General features: G+C 33.4%; 2 protein-coding genes across 7 annotated transcripts in view; both read right to left on the bottom strand.

Annotated features, from left to right (window-relative positions):
• LOC124543162 (sensory neuron membrane protein 2-like) overlaps nt 1-16,557 on the bottom strand; it is an 83,330-nt gene extending 66,773 nt beyond the window's left edge. Inside the window, exons 1-3 of the mRNA XM_047121234.1 lie at nt 16,361-16,557; nt 12,009-12,166; nt 11,273-11,414 (exon numbers count right to left, since the gene is read on the bottom strand). Coding sequence (XP_046977190.1) covers nt 11,273-11,414; nt 12,009-12,166; nt 16,361-16,477 — 417 coding nt within the window. The 5' untranslated portion in view covers nt 16,478-16,557. The remainder of the gene's footprint in view (nt 1-11,272; nt 11,415-12,008; nt 12,167-16,360) is intronic.
• A 7,226-nt stretch (nt 16,558-23,783) lies between these two features.
• LOC124543001 (GRB10-interacting GYF protein 2) overlaps nt 23,784-25,536 on the bottom strand; it is a 58,192-nt gene continuing 56,439 nt past the window's right edge. For all 6 annotated transcript variants that reach the window (XM_047120979.1, XM_047120981.1, XM_047120983.1 and 3 more), the window contains one exon: nt 23,784-25,228. In XM_047120979.1, the coding sequence (XP_046976935.1) occupies nt 25,112-25,228 (117 nt within the window). In that variant the 3' untranslated portion in view covers nt 23,784-25,111. The remainder of the gene's footprint in view (nt 25,229-25,536) is intronic.

The following is a 25,536-nucleotide window of genomic DNA, read 5'->3' as shown; positions in this document are numbered from 1 at the left end:
ACGACGTGTTTATGTTGTATATTTCACCAAAGAATTGAAACGCAATGATAAAAATACGTACTATTTATGTTTGCTAGTGGGCGGCGCTACCCACGCGGTGCAACTCTTGCACGAAATCTTACATTTGAACTTATTCGTATCAAATTTTCATTTATTATCGATCAATTTCAGGGAATTCATGTATTCTTGAAGTAGTTATTTATAATTTAAAAACTAACAGATATTTTATTAATGTGTTTTCTTTCTACGAGCTTCACATTATAAATAAATATATTGTTGAAGAATTTAACAAAAGATATTAATTCGTTCATTTTACTAATGTAACCTGAATGTGATTTATGTATCGGTTGTAACAGTGAGTTTGTTTAATAATACACGTGTAACATTGTTTCCACAAAACAAATCAATGTTATGTTCTTTAAATAAAGTAATTTAATCGTATACACATACATACAACTTTGTATGAATATAATTCATACAACTACTCTTCACATTTTGCAACTACTACAAATTACGATTCTCATTTCCCAATCTTAAAATTTAAATTTTCAAAACCCTTTCTTAGTGAGCTTCCAGTACGCGTAAGCAGTTAGTAGGTGAAATCTTCAAGCTAATTGGACCTATATGATGTATGTATAAATGATGAATTATTATACAAAAATGAATAACTTGCAGAAAATATCATAATTAACAATTTAATAGTATAAAAACCCGAATTGCTATTATAATATGTTTAATTATTCCAAAATAAAAAACAGTGTGAGTTGAGAATTGATTCCCATATTCAATTTTATAAAGCAAACACAAAGAGCATAATTATCGTAGGTTAATTATAATCTCCCTTAAATCTGCATTAAAGACCAAACTGATCAAATGGCATAGTTCTTCCGACTTTCTTTCAAAAACAAAAAATAAGCGAATCTAAAAAGGCGCAACAAAATATCTTCCGCGTATTTTATTTACCATTTTTTATAACATATAGTTCAAAGGAACCAGCGGGTAAATAAGTCTGTAACACAGCAGAGAAACCTTTCGTTACATCCGCGCTGAAGGCTTTCGCGGCGTCGATCGCGTGGCGCTCTGCATTTAATTACAAGAGCCAGTTTTGTAAGTTTTTATAAAAGCTGCTCTTATTAAAGGACTTTAAGCTTTCTTTGTTTTTCTAACAAGACCTTTCTTCTTATATCGAAATAGTAATTACCTATTTACCTGATAAATTGCAATTTCAATACCCAAAGTACGCATTTAGAGGCGCTAAGGATTTGTGACCATATATGGAGTTTCCTTCTTTACAGCTGATTTCATTAATACCGTACAGTAAAGAGGATGTAAACAATGATATATTTTCAATCAGTGTTAAATGTTTTAAAGAAATTAATAAAGTTTTAATAATAATAATTTAGTTGTGGTAAACTGACCTCAAGTACTTAATAATTAAACTAATATTAATACTTATATTTTCATTACGTCCTCTCGACGCCGGCTCGAGCAAACTCGGCGCTCTGCGCAAATAGCAAATATGGCGCGCTCCTTGAAACGAAAATATTCGCAACAAAATAAATCATAAATGTATTTTTTTAATTTACTTAAGTCAAGTCAAGAAATAAGTATAAAGTATCTCCCATATATAAAATGTCCCAAATTCCGTGAGCGTTTACGTATTCGAAATTTTTAAAAAACAATTCATTTTACAAAATCATTTTTATATAAACGAAACGTTTGCATGAATCATATCTAATTAAATCAGTATATTATAAATGGAAATCAATGGGTACTAGAACATCGTATTCTAAACGTAATAAGTACGATATATTTTATTCAACCAATTAAATAATAAGCCTTAAAAGCTATTTTAAAAATTAAATATTAATTTCACATTTTTATAATAAATAAAACCAACTCTAATTGAAAGCGTGGATGTATAGAAGTTTCAGGGTCGCGCTATGTCGCTTTGAGCGTATTACAAACCGTTTAAAAGTTCGAAAAGCCGGAGACTCAGCGACGGTGCGCCTGATTGAACATCGCGCCCTGTAGTTAGCTGAACTAGAACCTTCATTCGCACTCCATACTTAGTCGAAGCTCGTGGCTTAAAGTTATGACTGCGACTGCAGTAAGAGTCGTGAGAATAGGTATTGGTGCAAGGATGCCTGCGGATAAGTTTTATTCAAAAAATGAAAGTATACTTTATTCAAGTGAGCTTTTACAAGCACCTTTGAATCGTCATTTAACAATCGGTAGATTCTACCGAGAAGAACCGGCAAGAAACTCAGTAGTTACTCTTTTTCAATATTTAAAAAAATACAGTCATGTTAGTTAATACAATTATTTATATTAATATATCCTGCCTGGAAGTCAACAGGTATCATATATTATATTGTTGAGTACCACTTTGAAAGGTTAATACCAGTGCAACTAGCTGAAGACGTCTTAGTTCCTAAGATTGATGGCGCATTATAGATATATGTAATGGTCAAAAGTTAACTGCGCCGCTCTTCGGCGGTTAGTAACAATTAATTAACAAGAGGATTATTTAAGAGGAATTCTGCACGCATCAGATATGCTGTCAAATGTCGATACATTCCGGAAGACAGGCGAATGATATACCTACATTTATAGATTGTTAAACGATGAATTCAATTTCAAAGGATACTTTGTAAATATAAATAACAAATAAAATTCGAGTCCAGAAAGATTCACCCGTATCATTTTCACCAAACGTAGTGGTGTTTTTCTTTAAAATTAATAAGGACTTGAAGTAAAGTGAAAGTAAAGTAACACAACGCCTGTAAATTTCTTACTGCTGGGCTAAGACCTCCTCTGCCATTAAGGAGAGGGTTTGGAACATATTCCACCACGCTGGTCCAATGCGGGTTGGTGGAATGCACGTGTGGCAGAATTTCAATAAAATTTGACACACGTTTCCTTTCCTGTTCCATTTTTGTTTCCATGTTAGCTTTCCTTACGAAGTTTTCTTTCACCGCTGAGCACGAGATGAAATCGGTAAAGAAGCACCCGTTCTAACCACTGGGCCATCTCAGCTCTCAATAAGGACTAAACGAAAACTGATTCTTCTAACAAAAAAAAGATTCTAAATCGGTTCGTAAATACGGAATTCTTGAAATAACAAACATTAAACAAAATACAGACGAATTGAGAACATACTTCTCATTTTGAAGATGGTTAACAATGCAAACGTTTTTAAAAATTTAGTCTAATAGTTTCATTTTTATTAACATCACTACAATTTGTATGTTCTATATTAAATGTTTCTATATTGAATGCAGTTGCGAAAAAAAATTAAGGATTTTTTATGATCAAAGAAATATCGGTTGCAGTTTTATTTCACGTGTATAAAGGCACCCGTGTATCAAAACAAATCAAAGCCTCAATCTGGGTGATCGTAAACAAACAGATTGCGCTGGCTTTTGATTCGTAAAGGCTTCCCGTTAAAATGCACATCAGTGCTATCGTACTGAACAAGATTGTGTAATAGCTTTAATTGACTCATCAAACAAAAGAAGTAACCAAAGGCGCTTGTTCGGTATCTTATCAATAAATTATTAATAGACCGATGTGCAATTTGCTCAGTTACAACGATGTTATCTGTTCGTAGCAAGGTACGTCACACTGGGAGCATTCGACCGACAGTTATCGAAAGGCACGATCAAAAGCAACAGATTTTCGGTTTCTCATAAAACTCAAATTACTTTATTCTATCTTATAAGCATTACACTTTCTTATTGATGGTCATATTTAACAGTACCACCGGTTCGGAAAAAGGAACACACTGAAGAATCTGGCGAAATTTCTGTCAAATTAATTAAATACATAATTGTATATGAATAGACACAGCCAGGAGACTATCGTTTCACTCCCAAGGTGTGCTATCAAACTTAAACTCACTAAGTGTATAGTAAACTTTCGCACAAGTGTTTCTTAATTTTTTTTTTTAAATTTGGCAACACAAGCATTTTGCATACTTTCTGGGGTCATGATGTAGAAGCGTGAATCGTAATCTCTACTTCATATCCTTGGAAGAGAAAAGCTTTAGATGAACTATCTCGACAGTCGATTACTCAGCCAGTGGGGGGTTATATTGGTACTAATCACTCGAGAGCGATCACTATCATTGAATTGATTTATTTTTTAATCTAAAAAATTTAATACCGATTATTAAGCTGGCGTTAAAAGTACAGATAAAACACTAATTAACATTATTTTATTAAAATAATAATACTAAAATGTTACTCAAGTTATTTATATTTAAAGAAATTATTACTCTACTAAAAAATTTATTAATTACTTAAAATGAATGATAATTAGTCTGTTACGTTAAAAATACTTATTAAACGTTTACAAAATTAAGGCAACAAGCAATTGTGTGCACGGTTCAGTTTTAGATTCACACACATTGAAAATGGCACTTTATACAAAACTATTCTGTTTTTGTAATAAATGTTTATCACGAGGTGGGTAAGGGGCACGACCATCTTATCATTAAAAACAACTTTCACAAATGATAATTAAAAATATTTTTTATCATATCAATCTATTTACTTATCTCTAAGTAACATATCTTTAACATCTCCAACATAACATTTGTTGTAAATAAACGGTTATGTTTTTATTACTTTACATTACTGTTTAATAAAATAGGCAGTACACTGAACACTTTATTATTTAAATAATGTATTTTGACTTTTAAATTATGTTAGAAGACAAAGAAGAATCACGAATTGTTAAATAATTTAAAATGCAACATGAATTACTGGTAACTACTTCGTAACTATTTATGTTGGAATACAGCGCGTTACAATGAAGTTGTCGACAATCGTACAAAACTTATCCCTCGCATACTTTCATGGAAAAAATTGTCACGGAAAATCCACTTAGGTGCGTCGATGAAACGTGAGCGTGAGATTTCTTTGTTGTAATTCTACATCTGACTTATAAACTGCAATGTGCGCGCCTGAGTTTACTATTTTCTTTAAAAATATGACGGAGCTATGGTATATTTACTTTCCTGTTGTTTTTTTTTCGGTAATTTACTAATAAGATTTTTAATCTTCGCTGCATTCAGTACTATGTCTTAATTTTAATTGTAATACATAGCGTAATAACTCGAGCTGCATAAGAGACCTGGGCCACCGCTTTTATTATAGAATCAGAGTCGAATACACAGTGACAAGTTATCAAAATTTAAATTTCGTGTCATAAGTAGCCGAGCTGGCTACTTCGCCACTTGATGGTAAGTGGTCACCATCTGTATAAGTTAAGATATTTTAATTGTGCTTCATATCAGCGATACGCCACCTACTTTGTTTGCTTTTCAATCCACAACACAACAATTTTAAGTATTTCTTTCATACATTATAAGGCTAAATGTTATATACATGATATGTCTATCTAAATATTGCCGAAACTTGACTATTAATAGAGCAACCTCTCATACGTATATAAAGTCCAGTATCTCAGGTAAACCAGCCAACCAGTAAGGTACATTTAGGAAGGTGAATTATGTAGTCTACAAATAATAATATACTCGGTAACATAGAGCAAAAGCGCCTCATATATACGATAGTCGCCATATTGGTCAACCTGCTACCTGTGTAAATAAAGTTATTTGATATTCGCAAGTCTGTAAGCACGGTGCATAAGCAAAGCCTCGGCATAGAAAGTTCAGCACGTACGAGCCACGTGTACGGCGCGAGTGCAAGTGTACCCGCTGTAACGGAACGGGGCTTTGTTCACATATTATAATATATATCGTATATGTTATAATATGGAATCTAATATTGATGACTTTCGAGTATGGTATAGGTTAGATTCATTTTCTAAAATAATCTAACAATTAAAAAGATAAGATAATACTCGTGCGATTATCTGAAAAATATATTTTGTCGTTATGTTGACTTCGTAAGCCGTTACGGCCGTAATAATTACTGATATATTTTATGTAAGAAATTACATAAAATGTAATTTGAAGTTTAAAGAAAAAACAGAAGCTTGTCTTTTAGAATCATCTAATATACTATTTTGAAATCAACTTAGAATCACATGCAAGAGCAGTATAATATTAAACTACATGTTTGTTGTACTGCATTGTATAGAGTTTTAAGCTACATACTGTGTACTTGTATATACACAGGTACAAATTCCAGTAGAGATATCTCAATACATACCTTAATCAGCTGTATATGTCGAAAAACAGAGAAGCGTTTTGAAATAAAAACGCCGCGAATTATAAGCTTGCAAAAATAAATCATAATTAAGTGAGGGAAATTTGAGAGTGTGCGCATAAACTCATTTTCGAGTTAATTTTAAACGGTACGCAACGCCGAGCAATGCACCGGAAGCAATATCCCCACTTTATTTAATGAATCATCCCTCAACGCCAAGCTTAAGGGTGGATATAGGTTTTTTAAACTTCAAACCGTGTATCAGTTAAATCTCTACGTCCAGTCAACGTTAAACATATAGAGAAAGAGGGCACCCAGCATCTCTAGATACCAGACATCATCATGACTGTAAAGAGATGAGCCTTAGATTAAGAACGGGTACAAGTTGTAGGCGGTTTTTATTTAAGTAAAGTATTATATTTTAAAGCAAGTATAATTAGCTAAATATTTTGTCCCATTTTTATATACTATCGGAAATTCTTTACTGTTTTAATCTAGATTTAGATAAGTCAATGTACGAGTACTTGTGGAATATTTTTTCAATTACAAGTCACGGTAGCACATGCATGATTTCGTCGTGACATAGATATCTTCACTATTCTTACTGTTTTGTACAAAATCAAATCTTTTCCGCTTATTAATAGTGATTGGGAAATATGTTTTGGTTTAATTTAAGCAACTGACTTGGTCGTTACCAAATTCAGATCACCTTAAAACGTTAAGCACCTGTGTTACTTATTCTTATAATTTTTTTATTTTATTCATTTAACTCCAATAGTATAAAGAGTGCAGGTTTCCTTACTTTTCGGGTAAAATTAATATACTTGTAACATTCGTGCACGCGTGCCAGCGAATGTAATTACGTCCCGCTATCGGACACATCAATTTTTTTGCTTCTATTAAAATTATTCATTATTTGTTTACCTTTACATAGTATGAAAAAAAGTAACTTAATGCTGTCTGTTATTATGTATGCTTAGATCTATAAAATTACTTACTAATTGTGATGCGACTACTTATTAATTGTGATGCAGTTTTTTTTTAATTGGTAGAGTGACTCGAGAGGAAAGGTTTTGTATAAAAAAGATGTCGTAAATTAATACATTTATTACTTTTTTATTTTAAATTTCCGAAAATCTTTTTTTAGAGAGCGACTATGTCATAAAAGGCGACTTATAATTTTGAAGATCTCTTGATGCTGTTCGTTATATACTTTCTTATATTTAGACGAATCTATTCGTGGAGCGAGTCAGGGACAATTCGTGAATAACTAAATAAAAGCAATTTATTAAGTCCTTGACAATTTTATTTCGATTGTGAAAGACCTTATTTAAAGGTAATTTGTTAGATATTAACTCCGCAGGGCGCGGTATTATTCGACATTATCGAGTATATTCAAGTAACGCAAAAATATTATTGATAATAAAAATAATATATAGTTTTTCATTTAATATTTAGTCATCCGAAAGCGGCAATCGAGAAAAATGGGCTTAGTATTACATTAAGAAACGATCATTAGCTCAATAGTACGCTGCATTAAAAAAGTGTGTGACTGCAAATACCTCTCTACGGGGTAGCGAAGTGGAACTGTTGAAATAATAACACAAAATCTAAGAAGTAAAAACGGGATGAACGGGCGTATTTGCCAGACGGGCCGTCCGATCAACAAAAAAGAAAAGAAACGGAGAATAGGTCTCGAAAAAACTCCAGCGGCGGCCGCGTTGCGGTGGTTAGCGACTTCACAAAAAATTACATTCCATCGCAGCGCGAACTTCGCGTAAAAAGCAAACTACGAAAACCACTAATTAAAAAACTCATTTTAGTATGGCTTCTAACGTTTTGCTCTCGATACGAATCATCGGTCGAACGCAGTGGCTCATTAAACAATCTCCTTGATTATCTAATTACGAATTAGCGTAATTATTTGTGATCGCGTGTGAAGCCGTTAAAGGACAAAACAATGAAATGACAGCAATCAGCTGCGCATTAGGAAAAAAATCGTTAAAAATGTTCGAAGCAATTTTCATTGAGTTGAGCGCAAAGGAAATAAATATTATTATTCTCCATTACTAACATTTCATTACTGCATTTTCTGACAGCACCGTAAGAGAGCAACATTTCGATATATGATATTCATCACGTTTCATAACAGTAATTATTTACTAAAGCAAAGTTTAGTTTAAGTTTTGCAGTAGGGATTTTTTTTATGACATACGTAGGCGGGTTTTGCGTAACCTGGTAAATGGTCATGAAATAAGGTCTGTTAGTTTTTTGTTTGTGTTATTGATAATTTGCGGCTTTTTAAATTTAATGAATATTAGATGTGCTGTATAACTTTCTAGTGGCTTGCTTTTTACAAAGATGTTCACATCACTTATATAATGACGATGAAGCTTCGATGTTCCAAGAATGACTTTGGCTGCCATTATCAGACTAAATGAAATACGCATTTCTTTCTAAAATTTGAATTATAAATTAATTAAATATAAATATTATATTTATTATATATAATTTTTATTAACATATCCGTTATCTACGTAAAAATGAGAAAACCAAGTGAACATACTCGATTAAAATATTTCATGAAAATAAATAATGAAGTCATTTGTAAATTGTAATATGTGTACGCTCGTGAATTGTAAACAAACCCTTTGACAACTAACATTTCGCGAGCGGGAAGTCCGCTCATGCAGTGTTGGTTTTTGGCGTGAACCAAACGATATTTACACAAAACCGGCGCCACACATGCCGTCGTTAAAACGAAGCCTGCAGTTCAAAGTTAAAGGCTCTCTAGTTGTAAGGAAAGGGGCCTGGATAACGATCTTTATATTTAAGTTATAAGAAATTATATTCGTGAGGAATCTAAAGCAGTCCCTTAACGATATCAATACAGTACATGTAAGTTTTTAAAATATATTAATATTATTTCAAGATTTTACGTAACAGTCCTTGAATAAGTTATTTATTTTTAGTTATGTTTAGTTTAGTTTAGTTTAACTAGCTGTGCCCGCGAACTTGTACGCGTATGAATATACCAAAAAAATGTATTGTTGCCTAAATCACTCCCTATTATATCAGCTATCTGCCAGTGAAAGTACCGTGAAAATCGGTCGAGTTGTTCCAGAGATTAGCCGGAACAAACAGACAGACAGACAAAAATTGTTAAAAATGCCATTATGGTATATGTACATAAATATGCATTAAGTAAAAAGGGGTTATTTTAATATTACAAATAGACACTCCAAATAACTATTATTATATGTATAGATAGCATTATATAATATCAACGTAGATAACTTAGATAATACACCGTTACGCCAATACGAACGAATTGAACAATAGTTTTGATTTGTTTTAATGTGAGAAATCAGAAAATGAAATGTTATTTCTCAAAGCTCCGACTGACTTCCCCATTCGTTCGTATAATAGAACCCGGCGTGTAATACTCTATAATTGGGCCGTTATGAGTATCAAGCTTTTCACGATGCTTTATGCAATGGAATAATGATACATTTATTTTATTGAAACGAAATAAAATAAAATGCTTGAGTTCTTAATCCAGTGTTCCTAAGCTTCTAGTAGTTTTTAATTTCTAAAAGTGCTTTTATAACGTATTAATCAAAATAAATCTGTTTTGTTCATACATAAAGCAGATACTTTGTGGAATCCGATAATTGTATTGGTTACATGAGAAATAAACACAAAGTTGTGAAAACAATCAATAATAAATTCGCAAGGCAATTTTATCGTATGCATTATATAATTTGAAATTAAATTAACATTACAGTTTAGGACGTAACAACATTACAATATTCGAATTGGGTGGAAGGTTTCCTCTCCCTTTGAGAAGAAAGCTAGGCGCAAACTCCACCACGCTGCTCTAATGCGGTTTAGTGGATTCACATGCGGCAGAATTTCGTTGAAATTACACACTTTGCATGTTTTCCTTCAGCACTGAGCACGACATGAATTATAAACACAAATTAAACACACGAAAATTTAGTGCATGGGTTTGAACCCGCAATCATTGGTTTAGATGTACTCGTTCTGAGTCTAGTACTACCTACCTACTAGGTCATCTCGGCTCGTCACTCGGCCAAACAACAACAGGTAATATAAATATTTTAATAAGACGAATAAAGAGCTTGTGTATTAAATTCACAACACAAGGAATATATTACTTTAGACGCCTTAAATTTCATGCTTTCCATAACGCTCTTTCTTAGGTCTCAATACATACATTTCTCATATATAAAATTAGGTACATTCGCCTGCAGTTAAACATAAGTGTAGTAGGTTTATATAATGAGTTTTGTCATAATATTTCTTACATTAATGAAGTCATTATTTAAAAATAAAATTTTCTCAAAACAAGCTTGTACTAAAGAAGCAAGTCAAATCGGCCGATGTTCGTTAAATATTAAATCGCAAGAGTGGACGCTCAAATAACATACGAGCTTGTTAAACTGGCAAAGCAAAATATTAAAGAAATGCTTTATAAAACTAATAATTCCAACATTTCCTACGGAAAGCAGATTGGTAAACAACTGCTTTACGCAAAGATAATCGCGCCCACGAGCACTTATTACGATAACATATAAGAAAACAATTTAATCGCATCAGAACGAAGGTTGATCGTTTTACATTTTCCTTAAATTAAATGTGCACATTGTTTTATCTGTGTGTTATTAATATATTTAAGTCAGTCTTAGTCAGCTGGATTAAGTACGAATTGGGCGCCAGCCTTGTATTGCATTTGACGTCGCTGATACATAATGAACTATACATATCATTGACGACCTCCATGGTCGAGTGGTATGTACACCGGTTTTCATGGGTACGCCACTCTTAGGTCCCGGGTTCGATTCCCGGCCGAGTCGATGTAGATTACCATTAGTTTTCTATGTTGTCTTGGGTCTGGGTGTTTGTGGTACCGTCGTTACTTCTGATATCCATAACACAAGTGCTTCAGCTACTTACATTGGGATCAGAGTAATGTATGTGATGTTGTCTCATATTTATATTTATTTATTTATCATCTGTGTTTCGTAGCCTAGTGAGAATATGTTTATTGGCAATGGTAAGGTACGTACGTGGTAGGCGACGTTGACGATGGTCAGCCTGTCTTCGGGTGTGAACGGGTAGGAGGCCTCCTCGTCGAACTCCATGATGTCCATGCGGCGGTACGTGATGTTGTCCTCGTTCATTTCCTCAATCACTCGCAGTTGGCGTGAACTGGCAAAGGAAACAATTCTTTATACAAAAATATCTAGCGAGGTTAAAGTTTCTAAAATCTTAGATTTTTCTTTAATTTATTGCTATGCTTACTCGTAAAGATTTCAAACTGTTTTTATTAGAGTCGAGATGGCTCAGTGGTTAAAACGCGTGCATCTTAAACGATGATCGGGTTCAAACCCAGGCAAGCACCGCTGATTCGTGTGCTTAATTTGTCTTTACAATTCATCTCGTGCTCGGCGGTGAAGGAAAACATCGTGAAGAAACCTGCATGTGACAAATTTCATAGAAATTCTGCCACATGTGTATTCCACCAACCCGCATTGGAACAGCGTGGTGGTATATGGTTCAATATGGTTCAAACCTTCTCCTCAAATGGAGGGGAGGCCTGTTGTTGTTGTTTGTTGTAAACAAATAATCAAACAAAAATCTTTCAAAAACAAGTCGCTTATTGCTTTGTTTAAGCAATGTTTCTGAACATAAACCCTCACGTTAGTTGTTGCTCTTGGCTACGGTCGTTTTATATTTATACAAGTTCTATCTGCTTTTCTATTAAGTATATGTGCTTATTAGTCAACATGGCGCTCAACTTACGTGTAGACATAGGGACCGATTTCTTGGATAACGGGAACGCCGCCCTGCAGAACTTGCTCAGGATTGGTGATGTTAAAGACTCGCACGTTAAAGGTGAGGAGGAACGGAACCTCCTCGAACCTGTCCATTTGTTCCGTGTCGTTAATGAGCTGTACTTCCTAAAATACCACAAATAATACGATATAGCTGAAGTGCTCTTTGAAAATACCTCAATAAACGAGGAAATGAAATCTTGGAAGTACTCAATATATATTTAATCATTGATTGCAGTCCACAATGCGTACTTAGCGGTAAGCTCATAATAATGAGATCATTACGGAGCGTCGGGCAACACGGAGAGGGAGCTTTAATCTAAAGAGGCTAATTGTGGTCTTATAATGTATTTTTTACATTGAAGTTATTATAATATAAAAAAATAATATATTTTTTTAATAATTCTGGTAATTTTTTACTTTTATTTACGATATGATATCGTAACCAACTTTAATAAATCTCGTGATTAGAAGCCTAGCCTATATTAATACATGAGAATGTAGTAATTCGCTTGAGAATTTGGTTAAATGAAATTTTATGAATTTAAATTTCAGGACATTTTAAGTATGTCTATGTATACTATTATAATATAAGATTCTAAGTCTAGTCTAGTCTAAAGTCTAAAACTTAATCTAATCTATGCACGGAAACGGTTGAATGTTGTACAGGTGGCCGATTGAACGGCTTATTATAAAGGCAGTTAATTAAATGAATAATTCCGTAAGTTACCTAAGAGTTATATATAATACAATGTACTTTTAATAGGGGGTTGATATAATAATCAAAAATCAAAATCAAAATATACTTTATTCAAGTGGACTTTTTCAAGGACTTTTGAATCGTCATATAATAATTAAGTGAAGCTACCACCGGTTCGGAAAGTAGATTCTACCGAGAAGAACCGGCAAGAAACTCAGTAGTTACTCTTTTTCAACATTTAAAAAAAATACAGTCAATTAACATATCCTGCTTGGAAGTCAACAGGTATTAACTCCACGCTTTTTTATCATCTATAAAATCTTGTATCGAATAATATGCTTTTTCTACCAATGTATTTTTTACAAATTTGAATTTACTAAACGGCAAAGTTAAAAATCTCTGCGGAATTTTATTATAGAAACGGATACTTTCAATTAATCAAACGTGAAGATATTTTGTATCAATTATGTGTTGTTGTGTGATTTTAGATGAGAGATGGTATTCAAAATGAAAGAGAAGTTTCGATGTGTGAACTATCTAATGACGTAAAAGGGTCACGTTGACCCCAATAGCTTGGGACAAGGTCAGGTAAAAGACAAAGAATTCTGAAATAGTATTTTTAAAAGGCTAAAAATATATTAAATTGGTTTATAATTATCGTAAAAAAATGTCAACAGAAATCTTTTGATGCGACCGTGCTATTTCCCCGGAGTCACCCCCCAGGGTAGTTTAGCCATGCATGGGCATATGCATAATAGGTGTTGAGGGCGGTTTGTTGAGCGGGGATTTTTTTTCACAAAGAGCAAACGAAATCTGAATTACATTGATGAAATTTAATGTATGTGTCTTATCAGCTTATTGCCTTGTCTGAATATAATACAAGTAAGGAGAATTGATTTACGATTTCTGGTAATGATCTGATTTTATTTTTGAATTATTATTTTTTGTGAACTATAAGAACGGTTCATATTTTGGCTAGTGTACATTTATTAATTTAATATATTAAACTATTAAAGAAATAGAAATAATTGATGTTGTTGGCAGGTCATTATTGAATTCCCGAAAATAAAGACGTCTTCCATTTTTCGATTGAGGCTAATATTATTTAAGTGTCACATTTTCCTTGGTAATTTATTTTTTATAATCCCATCTTTCATCTCATATTCCACATATTAATATAGACCTCGTTATATATTTTGACACTTTTATTCTGATCTTTGGTGTAGTGGTACAAAAACCTTCATTAAAAGTATAACTCCTTGCCTTATTTTGCCTTATACCCTCGTGACTCAGCTATGCCGAAAGCCTTTTTTGCCCTCAGCGCCATTCCTCGCAATCCTGATTTATACAGTAACTATTTTTAATTCATAGTTATATTATATTATATGTATAGGGTTTCTTTGGCGTCATTAAATATTACGTTTGTGTGAAAAAGGCTAAAATACAATTAATCAGTAATCAGAACATGGTTGATAGCATACCTTGGGAATGATACGATCGCCTCCTGCCTAATTCTTTTGATATTGATTATTTTTAAATAATCATAAGGGACAAAAATAAAACACTGCAGAATTTATTTCGCCTGTTTGCCAAGGTCGATGTACTTTATTTTCCCAAATGGTGATAGTGTTAAATATAACAATCAAAAAGTAAGTAAAGTGCTTCTATACTGATTGACTGATTTACTTGGTGGTAGGGCTGGTTAGGTAACAACCTAACCAGACTGGCTTGCACAAAGCACCACCCACTCGTAAGTTATTCTACCGTTAGTAACTAACAGTAATCAGTATTGTTGTGTTCCGGTTTGAAGGGTGAGTGAGCCAGTGCAACTACAGGCACAAGGGATATAAAATCTTAGTTCCCAAGGTTGGTGGCGCATTGACGATGTAAGGAATAGTTAATATTTCTTGCAGCGTCATTGTCTATGGGTGACCACTTACCATCAGGTGGCCTAAATACTCGTCCGCCAAACTATACCAAAAAAAAAGCTGGTGTATGGAATTTGCTTTCATTGTTTATTTTAATATGATGAAACGATGGTGTATTTGGGGCACCAATAGGTTATTCGCTCAGGTTAATTAGGTTTGAAATAGTCATTAAAAATTAATAGTTTTTCTTAACAAGCGAACTTAACGCTACATTTACATTTACTCCCAAACTAAGGACGTAGTCAAGTCGCGTCTCTTCAAAAGAGAAGTTGAGAACTTTTACAGGATCAAGTATGATTGATGTAAATACCTTCAGTGTCTTTTTATATAATGTATAAGCAACGTATCTTCCCAAATTTGATTTACCATTAACACGTGGTCTTAGACTAATAGGCTGTTATATTATTTGTCGGAAACTCTTGGTAGAATCTACCTTCCACAACAGTTTAATTCTTCACAGTAACATAAGGATTCTAAAGTTTTTATGAGCCTACTTGATTTAATAATAGCAATTTGAAATCATAGCAATCGTAATGATGGGATCCGAAGGCGGATTGATTTAACTGATAACGCTCGCATAGTTTGAAAGCTGAAGTGGAAATGAGTAGGTCAGCTCGGGCGAAGGACTCATAACCAGGGGGGAAGAAATCTTGGTGTAAATATAAGACACAAGACGCCCCTCAACCAGACAGTACAAGACCGCCAACAAATTAATGTCTAGAAGAATTTTCACAAATTAAAACATTTTCATATCTCCGCTTATTAATTTAATAATTGTGTGCATTTTAATTTCTTCAATGTCGAAATTGACGCAAAAACTTCTCAAATATTCGCTCGAGTATGGAACAGTCTCAAGTCTTTAATAGCGACAAGTGGAAAATTGTCAGTGTCGGCAGAATACATTGTACACAACACAACTTTAAGTGCTTGATATTGTGTGATAAACGGTGGCGAGTTTTATGAACCGTGTCGATGTCATGTTTACTTATTTCAAACACTAACAAAATACACAAAAACATCTCATTGCAGTAAATAGATTAGGTATTGCAATAATTGACAGCCTAGGTGTCTAGTCTAGGATCTCCACCTGTTCGTCAAATATTCTACCAAAAAAGAGCATTATTCAGTTTTGTTATGTTTCGACTTTAGCTCGTGTGCATAACGACTTCTAAGGTTGGTGGTTCATGGGTGATGTTAGGGATTGTTAATGTTTCTTACGCTGCCGATGTCTATGAGCGAAGGTGATCACTCACCATCTGGATGCTCAATTCCCCGCCCGCCAACCTATATCACAAAAATTTGCTGTCTGCATTGCTATGGGCTTGATTTTTATGTATTTTTACCATTGGACAGATTAGAGGTTTTAGAGGTCTTACTATTGCAAATGTTGTAATCGTCTATGGGGTCATCTTAATATATTTGATTATATATTTTACTTGCTATGTATGCCACTGATGTATGTGGGATAGCATTACGGTAAGTACATATATCATTATGTTCATACATGTTTAGTTAAAATGTTTGCAATAGTAAATATATCAACCAAAGATTATAATCAAAGGAAATGCAATGATTTTCCAAGATTTAGAGTGATAATAAAACGATAACATTTTAATACATGAGCTACGACATATTATTACAGTTCTCGTGTTCAAAATTGGGTAGTTAAATATGGGATTCGTCCACACTTACGCTTCTGATGATGTCGTCGACTATATTAGGCACCAGTCCGAAGCTCAGGTAACAGCTCACTCCCACCAGCACGAGTCCCACCACGGTGGTGATTACACCACCTATCAAGGTGCACATTTTGTTTTTTCTACGTGCTAACTTTATTTACACCGAAGCCTTTTCACCAACTGACACCAATAACAAGATTTTGCATTACAATTATGATAACTTGAACTGTTATTTGATAAATATTGAAAATTAGGGTACAGTATATATTTTTAAATTAGAAGATACCGTTATTGCTTTTGTAGCGCAAATTGATAACGGCTGCTTGTATCTATAACTCAATAACAAACAGCACTGAAATAGTTGTTGATGAATAGTTACAATTGTACTTATACATCGTCCTAGTGGTGGAAGGGCTCTGTGTAGCGTTTTGGTGGAACGTTGTATCCACGTGAGCGAGTGAAATATCAGCATTAATCAAAAATACTTGTGTATTAAAATCTAAGTGACCTGTGTCTGAAAAACAAAAGGAAATCCATTGTATTTCTAAGTTGTACGTTTGTTTTAAAATTTCTTAATTGTCTTGTCTATGTGTTATACGGAACCACCAGGTATTGCCCCATTTTAGTAATATTAACTTGGATTATTATAATCAATTCCAACGTTCACTAATTATTTGCTAACGACGATAACATACTAACATTGATTACATCTTATCTCTTGCATAAGAAAAATATGTATTTTTTTTTAAATTTTTAATTTGAATCAAATTAGAACATACACTTATTTTGCTTTTTTGTTAAACTGAGAGTTATTAATATTTAAATAATCTTAATTAATTTTGTAGTATGTTTATTCCATAAAATTAGTTGGTTTATTACATCGACTTTAAGCTATAAACTTTAAGCTAAATATCTATTGTGAAAAAAGCCATTTTTCTTTTTTTAAGTATTTGTCAGTAAAGCTTTTTTTAAATATTCTTGTGTAGCGAATAGGAGGCTCGATACGCATTGACACTTTAATCTTGTCATTGGAAGCACTAAGTATCGACTTATAAGTTATTGCTAATACACATAATTGAATGAAATAAATATTTTGAGATTTTTATAGGTTAAATGTTGAACTAAATTACAAGATAACTGTCGAATCATAATTGATCTTGTAGTAATTAAACGTCAAGGTGTACTGCGTTTCATCTTATCAAGAGCCCGTGGAAAGAGGCTTTAAAGTCGTGGACATTCCAACTTTTTCCTTATGGGTTTACGTTCCGGGATTTACAACACTTATGGTTATTTTAGCGCTAAATGTTTCGTTATTATAATGAAAAGTCCTTCGTCTATTTTGAAGTGTTAACACAAATATATATTAAATAAATTATTTTATTTTAGAACATTTTATTACAAACATGGAAATGTTTGGAATGATTAAATTATTGATTTACAAATTAAAGTGAATCTTTAATTCTAAATACTTATTTCGTAGTTTATGCACAAGTTACTTGAACATATTTTAACGTAGGTGCAGGTTGAAAATGTAGTATTTTGTATTATTTTTGTCCTTATCTTGTTTGCGTGATTTCGTGTTATTGTGCAATTGATTCTTAAGCCGATTTCAGCTAATGAAGCTGCGATTTCGACGACACTTGCACTGATTACAAAATAATCTTACCGTGTTATAATCAGAGGATAAGAGCTTGAATTTTCAGTCTTACTGACTTTGGTCTATTTTTGCTTTAGAAAATGGTATACATATATTTTGTATAGCATAAGCACGTGTACAATGAGAGTAATTAAGAGCGTCAGGTATATAATTTAATATGTAAATATATGCAGATTATAAACGAGCGTGCGTCACAGGAATCGCATGTTGTATAACCTCAGACATCTCACCTTGACTTATTGTAACATTATTTTATCTAGAAAAAAAGCTGGAAAAATAACGCACTCTACCCCGGTTGTAGTTGCAGCGGCAGCTGCAGGCATGCACTCAGGTTTGTGTTGTGCGTTGATGGCACTGACTTACAGGAATTATTTCATCGGACAGCAATACGGCTTGTACAGTAATGTACTGTACTCACTCATACTTCCAACTAGAATACGTTAAACTGCTAACTACTAGCTAAAGAACATAACATTTTTGTTACAGAAGTTGGTGAATTGGCTATGTAAAGAATGATAAATATTTCTTCAGCACTCATGTCTATGGGCGGTATTGCCACTTAACATGAGGTGGCACATATTGCAGACCGTCCTATGTTACACGTGATTGTAAACATAGCTTACTATTTAACTCTTTTAACTTGGATTTTCATTGCCCCCAACTGCTGGTTCTCAAGTCAATGGAACATACAGTTTGAACTACGTTTATAGTGAAATAATATTTGAAAATAACTATTCAAAAAATCTTAAAAACCCAACTAAAAAATACTTTTAAATTATGATCAAGAGATTCTTTATACGAAATTAAGACTTTTCACACACTGGAAATGACCTTTTTCTGATTTTTATGTATAACTGTATATTTTACAAGCTGTTGTGTTCAGTCCGGTTACGGTGGTTCCAGCCAAGTATTTAGGTGCGCCGTCTGTCCAGGTTTGCCAATATATTACACAGCAAGTAACAGTATCACACGAAGCATTTGCATGCGAGGAAAAGCCAAATATGATGAGGTTTTTGTGACATCAAAATGGGACCGGTTTGAAAAAAAAAATTACTGTGTTTAATGACCTCTTTGGTTTTTGTGTCTAAGAGGTTGGTTCCTTTTCACAAATGTAATGACAATGTATGTATGACAATTTTAGTTACTTTCACAGTATAATGTCCTACGGTATTATGCTTTGGGGTAACGCAGCCGCAATCCAAACTATATTTGTGCTGCAGAAGAGGGCTATTCGCGCAATCTATAACCTAGGAGCCAAGGAATCATTAAGGTACAGATTTAAAGAAATAAAGATATTGACTGTTGCTTTTCAATACATATTTTGTAATGTTTTGTATGTACGGAAAAATATTAATGTTTTTATGAGAAAATGTGATTCTCATAACATTGGTACAAGGAACAAACACAATCTTGTTACTCCTGTTACTCGACTGCATAGAGTCAGTAACTCTTTTGTGGGGCAATGTATACGCTTCTACAACAGGATCCCAGAAAGCGTTCAAAATGATTCTGTCGCCAAATTTAAAAAAATTGTTAAGGAACGCTTGTGTGCATAAGGTTACTATACAATTAGCGAGTTTATGTTTGATAGCACACCTTGGGCATGAAACGATCGCCTCCTGGCTATTTCTAATCATATACTACTATGTATCTTATTAATTTGACAAAAAAAAAGACCCGCTGAGTTTCTTTCGCCGGTTCTTCTCAGGTCAGGGTGTTCCTTTTTCCGAACCGGTGGTAGTGTTTATTTGACAATCAATAAGTAAGTGTAATTTTTCTATATTGAATAAAGGAATTTGAGTTTGAGTTTGAATGTTATGTTAAAATTTAAGTTGTAACAATAACTGTAATGATTAAATTATGTAAAGGAAACGCGCATCAAAATAGCGTAACAATGTAAGACGATTTCTATAATTTTACGAGTGAGATACGAAGTGACTTTACAGAATAGTGTTGCTGCTCAATATTGACATATACATACACTCAAGAAATGGTTCAAGTGAGCGATATCTTGGTGTATCGTATTTAATAAGCACTTTTATACATCATTACATAAGATATTCTATATTTATTTATATGAAGTTTACGTCACAAAATATATTATTTCCAATTAAATAGCTGATTGAAAATAGTGTTATCAGATATTGTCATTATCGATGCGGTAAGTCAAATTAGATATAGGCAAGGACGTGTTTTAATAGAAAAATAAGATAAAACTCGAAATGGATTGTAGTTGTTTGCTTAAACTGCATCGTGGATCAAAGTCGAATACAGCTTAATTCCTTAATTTATTTGCGTAAATTACAACATACCCTTATAGTTAGAACTAGAAGATAAGTACTTCAGATATGTGTATCTATGTGGATTAGTAAAATTACACATTACAATTGATCTGAAAATTATTGGTTTTATTATTATTTATTTATTTATTATTTATTTATTTATTATTTATTTATTATTTATTTATTTATTATTTATTTATTTATTATTAATATTTTTATTTATTCCGGTAAGGTTAACATTTTAGAAAATTTACGAAATATTTTTTACTAAATTTGTATAATTCAATCGAAACAAAGTATTATTTCAAACAATACCAAGTAGTTCGCAGATTCGATCCTGAGTCAATCTTTACACAATTTGAAGCAAATTAAACAGAACAGGTACAATTAAAATAATGACAATACAGGTACAGTGATCAATTATTTTATTTTAATTCTAAAATCATATTTACACGTCTTTAAAACATAATGATACAATAAAATCGAAACAATTAACATTCATTAGTTCACATGCTCATTAATATAGTTTATAATTAGCGTACACTGATATACTTTAATTATATACGTGATTACATTATATTAAGACGGGCCACACGGCGAGCGGGGCGAAGGGACAAAGCGACATCCAAATGCCGGTAACGCGTTCTGGGGAATCAGACCGCTTTGACGCACGAGTACCTTAACAGAGACATTCGTCTCGAAACCTACGATAATCTCTTTAGAAACGTCACATCCTGAAACTTATACTGTTTCAGAACTCAGAATAAGCCTCTTGTACGGTGTTCGCTCCGCTCGTTGGCATAGTGTGACCGTGACTAAACAGCTCGGCCGATTATGATATAATATTGAACACAGTGAAATACGAAATGTCTAAGTGAACTATCGGACCGCGTGGAGAGCTTAATGTTAATTGTATCTAGCGATTTTGTGTTTTGGTATATTAGTCGTGACGCGCCGGCGTTTGTTGTACGACTCACAGTCGTTAAGCGGAGAGCTATCCTGATTTAGTCGCGACGAAACTGGGAATTTATGGCGCGGTTTGAGAAAACGATTCTGGCGCCAAAATTATAAAACAAATCACAATCGAGAATAATGTGGGATTTGAAATCGTTTCGAATAAATCGGCACGTCCATTGGTTAAGTGCGGGGCGATTTGCGCATTCCGAAATAAAATACGCAGTAGCTAAAACTATACACGTCCACGGAATCGTTCGAGAATCGTTTCTTACGCTTTGCGAATAGTCGCAGGCGTTTAATTCTGATTCCGAGCCCCAAACTTACCCGTTGAATATTTCATTGGCAGCATCTAACGTACGAATTATACAAATTTCGTCGTAACTTGTGATGATGGCCAATACATCAAATGACGACACGAATGAAATATATTCGCTCAAATCAAAATTTAAATAAACAAAGTTTTCAAAAACTGCGCCAAAATTGTTTGATACGTTTCATGTCAAACCATCGGCTATCGGTAGCGCGAGACTGCGAGTGTTCAACACACACCGAGACGCCGGCAAGCGGAAAGGCACTCGATAAATATTCAAAAGTCATTATAAACTAGCACGCAATATCGTTCCGACCGAGTTTTACTATTAAATACAAACAGTCCGATAGTTTCGAATGCAAACCGGACACTGTTCTCCGCGAGTGCGATTATGTTGATATGAGTATTGCAAGGAACGTTCCTGATCAAACTGTTGATGTTGTCTTTGGGGAAACTATTTGTCCAATCGTGTCAATGCACTGCGAGGGAAATGAGCGATCGGGGAGAATATATTTGTCAGGGGAAACTTGAATCTGTGGAAGTAATACGCGTTTGAAGTTAAAACTCGAAGACTGTTCGCGTTATACGATGCGACAACAGTCGGGTCAGGAACGCCGTCACCAACACAAACGTGGACACAATCCGTATACTCGTTCAAGAATTTAATTCCACATCGAATACGGTACAATATATTAAATCGAAATCATTTATAGTTGGAGTTTCCACTCATTATACAAATAACGATTCTAAAACAAATCATTTACAAAATTCAAACGCTTAAAATTACGATTCACATATCCGTTACTTAGAAAAGACAAATGTTATGTTTCAGTTTAGTTTACAAAACTACATCTAGTCTGAGTTACAGGTCTCAAGTTACAAACATCGTATATTATAAAAATTATGAACCAACTACTCGAGTTCCGTATATAAATAATTGTTCTACTTTAATGTAAATTCATATACCTATCATTCAGCCTTCCCCACACTTAGGCATTGTATCATTCAATTCGATAAACACTCTCGAAGCCGATCAATGTTTAATATTTAACAAAATTGAACTCGATATAGACGTGGAAAAGGTTGAATTTCGTAAATGCAAACAAGATGTATCTTTACATTACATGGGAAACGAACACGTATACGATTCGAAAGATACGCGTCGTGTGCACTTAGCTTAACATTAATATTGCGACAGTCCGCCTGTGACTCGATACACTCACTACAATATAAACACCATGTATACCAATACACTAGACACGCTCAGGATATGAAGCATGGTATGTACAAACGGTTACAGATAATAATCAAACATTAGGATTTAACACATACACATAAAAAAAAAACACAAAAATTTGCCTTATATATTAAAAACGTCTGTTAACAGAGACGGGGACGACACTGTATACAGACGTTGATTTGATTTGTTACTCTATCTAGGCATTCGGCGTCGGGAACAAATTGTACACAATTGACTTGAGATTGAGAACCCTCACTCGAGGTCGCTACTGACGCTAATATTGAAATATCGACTGATCATTTTCTAGTAAACTGCGCACCACAGAAAACACTTATTTAATAAATCAATAAGTATAACCTCGAAACCAAAAAACGTGCAAAACTTGTAAAATATAAAAATTGTACAATATGTATTAAAAATTTGCCACTGGCATAAGTCTCCAAGACCTATTTAAATACTGGTTAAAAAAAAACTGTTTATTTTAAAAAATATCACGATACAAACGACATTAAGACAAATCGAACTGTTCGATCAGTAAAAGTAAATAAGTGTTCAGAGTGTACGTCACAAGGGATCGTTTGTACGTTGAGAAAACAAACAGTCGATATGTATCGTAACAAAACACGTGTAGGGTGGGCGATCAGTTACTTATCTACATTTAACATTAAACATCTCTAAACGTCGTCGAGACGATAGTTTCATAGCCTACGCCGACCACTTGGGGAAATGTCGCATCAAATTGACGCGATTTCATTGGCTTGAGTTATCTATGATATTCACTATGGCTTTTTATGTAGAAGCTGTAATAGACCTTTGATTTCAAGGTAAAATTAATATATTTTATATAATAATTATGTATATATTAAATATTGTTATCAATGTATGTACAATATACCAGAATTGAGTTTGGTTATCTCTGTAACGATCGGAATAGGCTACATACAATTTAACTGTTAATTAGTATTTAAATTACAACTATTTTTTTTAGAATTTATAGATGAACAAACTGACATTTAATTATTTAAATATAATTTCATAAATCGATCAATAAAATCGAGTACATTGTAAAGTTTGTTTTAAATTTAATTATTTTATGTGAAATCGAATTTATACGAAACCTATATACATAAATTCGATACAATCACAAAAGCACGTCCGTTTCGGGCGACGTTTAGAGACAACTCGCGGATAAACAACAATTAATACGCTACAAAGGACGAAATCATTACATGTACGTTGTTAATTAAATCTGTCATGAATTATTATACAAATAAAATAAATTTATTGACAATACATAAATTAATTGCGTAATAAAATTGCACATATTATTATATACGTTCACAACAGTTACTGGCGGTTAAGAATATAACTATAGCAGTATTCGAGAATCGCTGCCGCCGGAAATAAGGTCGTGCGCGTGCGCAGGACGCGATAAGTACTGTTTGTCATCAGAGGGATATTTCTCTTTATATATTAATTTTAATGAGAGTTTATTACTATTTTAAAATGACATAATAATAAATGTTTTATTGGCTAATTTGGATAATTAACAAATGTTTATATAGCTAAAAACAAGCGTGTCTTTAAAAGGTTTTTAAAAGTCCTTAAATTGCTCGACGGGTAACAAGTGATCGATACTGCTATATTGATATCTTACAAATGTATTCTTAACCGCATACAATAAGGTTAAAATAAAATTTTGTAATAAATTACATATTTGCAAAAACTACTTTAACTGTAAGAAATAAAATATGTATTTTGTTTTTCATCGTTTATAAAATGCGATATTGTATACAATAAATTAATGTCTAATTATTTATACATTTATGCAGCACATTGCACGGGAATTCAATTCACGGACATAGATTAAAAACTACGGATTAATAATATTTAAAAAGTTCATTTATATCATATGATTAAACACGTTTCGCACAACCTGCTCTGTTGTGAGACACTTAACGAATACGATGGCAATTTTGAACCGCGATCAAATTCAGAGCGAATTGAATTCTATTTTTAAGTATATAAGTTACATAATTGAATAACGACCGTTCGTCTTAACACTGAGGACCCACACTCGTCGATACAATAAGACGTTTGTTCTCAGCTATATACGGACAGAGATCTAGATCCGAAGGTATTTCCTAGCGAATTGACGTCGAAAACGTTTTTTTTATAAAAAATGTCTACGCGCACGGCGCCGACGTCCGGTGGATACCACCGGGCGTCGTGGCACCGTAACCGTTTCTAATTTATAGTGCATTAATTAAATACCTCCGGGTGATATCACATGGCGAGTAGTCAATTTAGTCGTCGTCTCATACGGTGTCAATGTCGCCGACGTTGATCCTGTCCTCGGCGGCCGTCACGGAGAAACCGAGGATACGGGCGTCGACTTTGAGCATTTTATTCTTTTTCGACTTCTTCCCTTTGCCCTGGAATCAGTTGAAAGGTTTTTACGAAATGTCTCTGAAATGTTTCGATACGTATTACTTAATTCACTTAATCAAACAAAAACAAACTCAACAAAAATGCAGAGTGCAAATAATCTCAAATTAGATCGAAATAGAAAACATTAAATGTAATGTCACACTACAGACCAAGGGCTCGCAACCGTGCATTCCGTTGCTTAAAAGAAGTTCTCTTATTGATGACGATAGAGAACGCTTTAATTGTGAAAATCATTATTTTGTTTTATTGTTGGAGTATATCTGTGGGTGTAAGTGTGTCAAACTTAAAGTAA

This window comes from Vanessa cardui, chromosome Z (assembly GCF_905220365.1).
Source record: "Vanessa cardui chromosome Z, ilVanCard2.1, whole genome shotgun sequence".
NCBI lineage: Eukaryota > Metazoa > Arthropoda > Insecta > Lepidoptera > Nymphalidae > Vanessa > Vanessa cardui.
The sequence above is the reverse complement of the archived record's forward strand: the minus strand, read 5'-3'. Positions and strand labels throughout refer to the sequence as shown.